Source organism: Crocodylus porosus, unplaced genomic scaffold (genome assembly GCF_001723895.1).
Source record: "Crocodylus porosus isolate Cpor-Errol unplaced genomic scaffold, CroPor_comp1, whole genome shotgun sequence".
In the NCBI taxonomy this organism is placed as follows: Eukaryota; Metazoa; Chordata; order Crocodylia; family Crocodylidae; genus Crocodylus; species Crocodylus porosus.
Genome location: NW_017728943.1, coordinates 119,398,590 through 119,407,095, shown reverse-complemented (window position 1 = coordinate 119,407,095; position 8,506 = coordinate 119,398,590). Strand labels below are relative to the sequence as shown.

General features: G+C 44.2%; 1 protein-coding gene across 1 annotated transcript in view; it reads left to right on the top strand.

The window, feature by feature from the left end:
* Positions 1 to 8,506, top strand: part of AKAP12 (A-kinase anchoring protein 12) — a 134,498-nt gene that overhangs the window by 2,331 nt on the left and 123,661 nt on the right. The window contains exon 2 of the mRNA XM_019548629.1: positions 853 to 967. Within this exon, the coding sequence (XP_019404174.1) occupies positions 853 to 967 (115 nt within the window). The remainder of the gene's footprint in view (positions 1 to 852; positions 968 to 8,506) is intronic.

Here is an 8,506-nt window from a genome sequence, read left to right as displayed (position 1 = left end):
TGCCAATGGCTCCACAATGACACCAGCCAATTCCCTCAGCACCCGCGGATGAAGGTCATCCGGGCCCGCCGACTTAGACACACCTAAGCCCTCCAGGTAGTCCTTAACGAGGTCTGAACTAACAGTCGGGGGACTCGCATCCTTCCTGGGCCTCTTTACGCTATCACCTGAGAGCACCCCATTGTCAGCGGACAGGAACACGGAGGCAAAGAACTTGTTGAAGAGTTCTGCCTTCTCTTGCGCGTCCGTCACCAACTGCCCTGCCTTGCCTCGTAGGGGTCCAATGTTACCCCGAGACTTCTTCTTGCTACCTATATACTTGAAAAAGGACTTCTTGTTATTCTTAATCCCAGAAGCTAATCTAAGCTCTAGTGCTGCTTTAGCCTTCCTCACCAAATCCCTACAAGCTCGGGTCAGGGAGGTGTACTCCTCCTTTGTCCCAGCCCCCTGCTTCCACCACCAGTACGCTTTTTTCTTTGCCCTTAAGCCAGCCTGGATATCTGCACTCAGCCATGAAGGTTTCTTGGACCCTTTTCCCACCTTCCTGCACAGAGGAATTGTATCCTGCTGCACCCCAAGGATAGCCTCCAATGGTAGTAGTCATCATAACACTTGAGCAGCTTAACTGTTGTCAGTTTTTTGGAGGTATCATGGCAAAGGACAGCTTTAATTAGGGATCTGAGGAAGCTTTGCACCAGGCATGAGGGCTAGCTTGAGAGAAAACACCAAGATGCTAGTTTGAAAAATCTAGTGGGTGGGCAATAGGAGGCCAGTGTCACAGGACATCAGAGGCTGAACCAATTTGAAGACAGTAATGTTAAACAGTTCTTAACTGCTTGTTGTTTTTTTCAGTTGTCGAAGAGGGAACCAGTGAAGGTTGCAAAGAGAGGAATGACATGGTCAAAGGAATGGGATAGGAAAGGCCAGAGAGGCTATAATGTTGCAGTAGCTGAGGTATGGGATGCCGGTATGTCTGAGTTAGCATAATATACAGATGTTAATTAGAAGCTGCAGTTTTAACCCAGATGCATATCCCTTACTACTATTATTTTTTTAATTACATAGTTGTAGTCAAGTATTTTTGAGAGTAATACCTTTTATTTGATTAAGTGTTTAAATTGGGAGGGATATCGACAAGTTTTTGGGTATGAAGTATCCTTTCTTAGGTCTCACAATCCTCATCTCTTTTGCACAGTTTACTATCTGATCAAAATTATACTCAGTTTGGGAGCTTGTTTGCTTGTTTGCTTTGTTGCTTTTATTTATTTAATCATTAAAATTTAGCAAATAGAATTTTGAAGCTCACAATGACAGGGACACCTTGTTCAAAATTTTATTTTTCTCTCATAATAGCTTGCTTTAAATAAACAATAAGCAAAACAACAGGCAAATTGTTTTAAATGCACAGTCCCATTTAGACACAGCATTTTGTGTTAGATTGGCAGATATTTATCAGATCTCTAGCAGTATGCATTCTTTCTAACAGCAGTGTTCAATTTCCTGTCACACCTGGCCATGGTTGCAGGCATTCAAGACATCATGGCTGATGTGAATTTGGATCTCCATAATCTGAACACATTTGTATGGTCTGTTCTATGACACAGACACATTTCAAGAGATATAGCTACATGCTATTGTTTACGCTGACTTTTTATACCAGAAATGTTCCTGTCTGAATGCTAGCAGTACAGCTCTAGTGTAAAGAGGACTTCAGACAGCTGCTGGTGATTTAAGTAGAGCAGTGGTTCCCAACCTTCTTTATACTGCAGACTAGCAAACTCACTCAAAGAATTTTGGCAGGCCAGGTATAGTATAGAAACAATCTAATTTGCATACTAACAATTGCAAATATGTAATCATGTAAATTTGTAAATATTTAAATTTGTACCTGGGTGCAGGTTGGGGCACCACAGCCACAGGCACTAGGGGACCCTGTAGGGGAGGAAGCTGCACAGGCAGTGGCCTGGGGGGACCCAGCTGGGGCTGCCTGGGAAGAAGGGGCTCTGCTGCTTTCCCTAGGAGCAAGCAGCCGAGCCACCTCCCAGCCCTCTACCATGGGCAGTGCCCTGCCCACATCCCCCTGCTCCCAGCCATTGGTGGTGCCTGGGGGGCCCTGCCTGGCCCAGCTCAGTCCCCAGTACCTGCTTCACATATACTTACCTGGAAGGGGAAACACCATGTGTCTGGGTCCATGAACGCAGTTTTCCTTAAGTGTTCCTGGGGATAACTGTTCTTTGGGCATGATTTAGTAGCTGCCAAGATGTTGGGGCTTAAAGCCCACTTTATGGAAATGGAAGGCTCCTCCCTAGCTTGCTTCTGTGACCATATGGCTGAGGGCAGGTGAAACCTGGGGGCATCTGAACCTCAAGCCTCTGGGCTTGGGCTTGGGCCTGCACGTAGGATGCCTGCCAAAAGACTTTGGAAATATCTGAAGCCCCTGGTGGGGGTGGAGGATGTTTGCTGGTTGTAGGGCCACTTATGGTTCTGGACTGACTCACGGATTTGTATTGGATTTGGCTTATTTGGTTTGGAACATGAAAAATATCTTTAAAAAAAAAACCCTGCTGCACAGGTAGCTCCTTGCCAGGCATGGCCATTGTGGCAGGAGTGGGATGGGATGCATGGAGCTGGCCGGGAACCTCTGATGTAGAGTCTAAAATTGGAGTAGTTTTTCTCCAAAACTATTTTGAAAAAAATGTCAAAGTGGTAGGGAGGTCAGGTGACCAGTACAAAGGCCCGGGATTCTCTGCAAGTTCTAGGGAATAAATACCTTGCCACTTCCTTGGGAAGAAAACTCTCTCTGTTAAAACAACTAGGAGAATCCTCTGTGGGGGAATCTAAATGTGCAATTAATCCATCTGAATTTTCTGCATAGATTGCCCCAGTCTGCAGGTGGTTGGGAGACAGCATTTTGTCAAGCTGGGACAGCTCTCCCTACCTCCTGTGGCCCCCTGCTGCCTAGGCTGACTGGGAATAATTTGCTCCTAGTCAATGTCTTCACATGTGGTATGGCATATTAGTTAATGCACTGTTTTTCTAGTATTTGTATATAGGGGTACTAGAAAACAGTGCATTAGAATAATATACTGCATAGTAATTGCTGCATACATGTACAGGGGCCGTGCATAGGAAGTGCACATGGGTGCACGTGCACCCTCTACAAAAAGGTGCCACTGATACTGCAGGCAGCGGCTGTGGGTGGTAACCGACCTTTGGTGGATGCCAGCGGCGTCTGCAAGAGCTCCCCCACTTACCACTGCTGTGCTCCTGCCGCCGCCAACATGTTCCCACCACCTCTGTGCCCCCACCCAGCTATTGGAAGCACGAGTCATAGATTCATAGACACTAGGGCTGGAAGGACCTTGGAAGATCATCGAATCCAGCCCCCCGCCACAGAGGCAGGAAGTCAGGAGGGATCATAGGATTCGTTCATGCACATGTAGACAGTGATGCTTTACTGCACATTAGATTAGAACATTCTGAGTTATAGTATAGAACAGTGAAGGCCCTTCAAGCTTGTTTCTTCTCTAGAAGATGGCCACATTGCACTCCTCAGCATCTCTCTTACTGGGGCTGACATGTTTTCTGTAGTGAAAAAAGTCTTTTGATGATACTGGCCCTTTAAGCCACTTGAATTTGTTAGCATTATGACATAGAAATTGTGAGGTTTCTCTCCTGAACCAATCTGAGACCCATTAGGTTGAAGCTGGCAGGGCTGAGTGAAGAGGTATGGGCTGATGCTACTGACCTCTTGGCCCTCCACAACATCCATTTGTATGATGGTATGGTGAAGAAAGAAAAATAAAGACCATGACCCGGCAAGACCCGCCCACGGGGCCCAGATGGACACGACCATAAACCCGGTACGTAATGTAAATGGGGATGCTTGGAGACAAAACCACTACCCACTTCTTCAATACTGTCAGCAAAAGGGTCGATACAAAAATAGCACCCAAAAAAAATCAAATCTTGCAGTAAGTGTTCCTCAGTTTGGCTCACGCTGGTTCCTCTGAGCAGCTTTGCACAAAATACCGCGAGCTCCCCAGATGAAAAGTACTACAAATTTGACAGTCACATTATTACTATTATTACTTCTACAGCATGAATCATGATACAGGTAGATATATTTATTTGCTAGTCATGCATGTTTTATTTTTCATCATTCGTAATTAGATGAAGGAAAATGAATAGGCAGTTATTTATGGTCTGAAAATGGTATTTAGTGTGAAGGGCAGCATTGTATTACCACTGCCTCATATGCTTAACTCAGTAGTTATTTTAATTGAACATGTCTTGACTTGCAGTGGGAAAGCCAAGTCTTTTAGCTTCATTTCGTGTCATCAAAATTGTACAGGTAATAGATTTATTGTGAATTTATTCTGTAGCATCACATTTAAGATACTTTTTAAAGTAATCTTGTTACACTTGAGTTTTCCTTGATATCAGGATTCCTTCTGCCCATTTCTTGTTGTTCGTGTGGAAAGTAAAGACTCTGTGTAAAAACATGACACTTTTTGAAAAGAGTAAGAGAAACGCCCACTGTCTCATATGAAACAGGTTCTAATGTCTAAGGCTATGTGTGAGCTATTGAAGGGCATATAATGGCTGCTGTGTTTTCTTACATGGTCACTGCAGGTCTAGAATTTAATTCATTATGCTGTAAAGCACTTTAACATACCTTGAATATGAAAGGCAACTCTGTAAAATCAAAATCTGCCCAAAGCAGATAAAAAGATTTTCTTCTTTCCCACCAGAGCACATGAACAAGATTGAGATTATTTTAATTAAATATTCCCCTGTTGTAAAATGAAGCACATCATTGCTATGAACTAGTTCATATGAGAAAATTATATAAAACAAAGAGAGAAAAATATAGGTGCCTTGTCCTCAATCTCCAAAGCCTCTCATATTTCTGGATTACAGAGTATGCAAAACAATAATTGTTACAGTGACAATCACCTGTAACTGTAGTGAGGAGGACTAAAGTGCTGTCAAAATCATATTTTAGGTGGTGTTGCAGAATCTGACTGCCTTTGTGACACATTTTACTAATGGCTTGATTCCCTCATGATACTTGCTGTTCTGTTAGATGACAAATTATCCAGGGAAAAAAATGGTAAATTAAGAAAAAAATGTTAGTAGAACTAGTGCCTCAAAACAATGGGCTCTTGCTGCTGAATACATATCTAGAAAATAAATATTGATAGGAAGCTGAGAGATTTTGAGTTTGAAAGCAAGAGATGTTGATTGTATTATTACAGCGATCCATTACAATGATTACATTCTATCAAACTCCAGTGAAATAACTGTTGTAGGTTTCAATCATTAAATAATGAGTGTGGGTACAATGGTTTCTTGCCACATTAGTAATGCACTGATTGGTTTAGATAAAATGGTGACTAATTTGCACATTCATTGAGAGACCATTTTATTCATAAAAAAATTTTAAAAACCATTATGCCCTAGTTGGAAGATGATTTTTTAAACTTCCTATGGTGAATAAAGTATTTGTATTCATATTAAGTGCATCATCACATGTCTGAGTTGGACCATAAACACTTTAGGTAGGGGAAAGAAACTTTCTTATACGTTTTGTGAAAAAAATGCTGTGTACACTATAAATAACGAGTTTATCCAGCTGTCTACTTGGCAGATTCTACTTGGGATATTTTAAGATAAGTATTGTTTCTCTTTTGATACTGATACTTTTTGAAAGTAATGAATGAGAGAGCCTGCTTATATATTTAATGTGTTGGTTTAGTTGCTGTGGCATGGGAAAGGAAGTTGTGTTTGTTTGATATCAGGGCAGAAAATCCTATGCTCCTTGTTTTGCTCACTGCTGCAATTTAATCCGGCATGAATTAACAAGAGAACCTGTTCTGTATGAAAAAAGGTGGTGTGGGGGGGTGGGGAGGCGTTTCTGAGTTGCCTAAGGCATGGGACCTTTGTTGGATTTGTCACTAGCTTTCAACCACACTGCATCTCATGAACTAGGAGAGAACTTTTGACTTTATTATTTTTTAAAAGCTGCAATTAACCTTTAAGCAGCAAAAAGTAAGCCAAAAAGAACCAAAAGATGTTTTTCACTTCATTTCAATGAAAACTCATAGAATTCCAGTCTCAGAAAGATGAGTACTGTAAAGTTATGGTGACCTTTAGCTGATTTCGTCACCATTTAAACTGTCCTATTTTGTACAAAGCATAATCCTGCATGTTGACCCACAAAGTCAAGTCATGGTGGAGCCCTACTGACTTCAGTGGGGCTCCACTTGTTTCAGGAGCTCTCTGTGGGTTGACCAGAGGGTAACCTACTGTGTAGTTCCTTATTGGAGGCTCTTAAATGAAGATACACATAGTACTGACATATCCTAAAACTGTTAACCCACTTTGAGAGTGATAAAAACAAATATCTAGCTTTTAAAAACACATACTCCAATTTCCCAAACTGTCCTCTTGGATTACCAACCGCCCCCCTTAAGAGCTTGTTTACATTGATGTCTCTTCACTCCAATAGCTCTTTAGTCCCGACTGCTTTGTTTTTCCTAATGGAAGGTTTTGGCTCAATTCAGAAACAGCTTTTCTGTTTTTGTGAGACAGTGCCAATTAAATGCAAGAATCATGACCATTTGCCTCAGTGCAGCAAAATGAATATGGGATTTCTTCCTTTCCCCACTGTCTATTTTATATCATGAGAATCCAGTTTCCCCAAACTGTACACATATGCGTAGCAAAGACAGGACTGTTTCCATTAATGTTTTTGTTTCCCAACTAGTTAGGACTAACTTACGTATTATTTTATCTCTGCATGTGTCCACTGACACACAGCCCATTTTCCCAAAGGGCTATGGAAATAATTCCCAGAACTTCGTAATGGGAACTTTGCTGACTATAAAAGGAGGTGGAATGCAGGAACCAGTCTCCACAAATGGCACAGCACTCCTTTTTTTACATGGGGAAGTCCTTTTCAGATTGAACATGGGAGTAACATTTAGAAAGAAGAAAGCAGCTAATTATTCAGAATGGGATTTTGCCAAAATATCTCAAGTGGTAATCTACGTCTCTGTGAAGGGGAATTAGATGTCTTCCTCTAAACAAAGCCTCGGAAGTCCCAGAGCCCGATGTGCTGAGGGAATAGAAGCATAGACTCAAGGAAAATGAGGGTTGGAAGGGACCTCGGGAGGTGATCTAGTAAACCCCCTGCTCAAAACAGGACCATCCCAGCCAAGGTTGTGTCTACCCAGGGCTTAAAATCCTTTAAGGGTGGATATTCTACAACCTTTTTGGGTTGCCTCTTCCTGTGTTTTACTACCCTCCTAGTGAGCAACTTGTGCCTCCTATCTAACCTAAATTTCCCTGGCTGCAACTTGAGACCATTGCACCTTGTTCTGCCATCTGCCACCACTGAGAACAGTCGAGCTCCACCCTCTTTGCAACCCCCTTCAGGGAGTTGAAGCCTGCTGTTAAATCCCCTCTTGGTCTTCTCTTCTCCAGACTAAACAAGTTCAGTTCCTTCAGGCAGAGCACCTTTCAGCACCTATGTTTTCCTTGGAGGTTTCTCAGCAGAGTAGAGCATGCCTAACACTGTTGAGGTCAGGGACTTCTTAGGTGGTCGGCCCTGCGGCAGGAACCCTGCCTGTCCGCCTCCTAGCAGACAAGGTTCTTTGGGTAAAACTGGTATCTTTTATTGGACCAGCTGAGTTTAACTAAACAGATACACCAGATAAACCAACTGAGGTGGTCTAATAAAAGATACCCGATTTACCCAGAGACCCTTGTCTGCCTATGTCCTCAGAGGACCAACATGGCTACAACCTTATACATCTCCTAGCAGGTGCCCAGACTTCTGAGCAAGGTCACTGTCACAGAAACATGGAACAAGGAGAGGCAGGCAGGACTGCTGCATTTGAATCCAGGGACAGGCTAGGCCGTGGGCTTGACTCTGGTCTTCTTACTCCCTTTGGCTGACTGCTCCTGCAAAGAGAGAGGGCGGCTTGGATGTGCCTCCTCCTGGCTTTAGGAAAGAGAAATGCTTAGTCAGAGAGGCGCAGGGGAGAGCTGGGGGGAGCAGGGAGCTGAAGGTCACTACACTGCGCAGCCAGTCATGGCACCAAGGCCCATTAATCCAATGTGATCAGGGTGGGACGTCCTCCCAAACCCACCCCTCTCCAGGGACCTAAAGGCTGTCACAGGAGCGCAGGGAGAACTTGGCCGCGAGGGGCCGAGGCGGGCGGGGAGGGGCTGGGTTTTCCCTCCTTCCCCAGCTCCTTATCAGCCGGAGTGGATGCTGCAAGGCGTGTCCCGGGCTCTGCTCATGTGATGGAGCAGGAGGCAGCGCCGGGCGGGGGGGGAGGCGATTCCTTCTGTTCCTGAAAGGAGTTTGCGGAGAGCCGCGCTCCTGCAGTGACTGCGCAGCGGCCGGGGCAGGCTCGGGGCAGCACTATTGTCGTGGTGCGGCGCGGGAGCCCCGCGGCGCCGGGCCCGGGAACATGGGCGCGGGCAGCTCTGC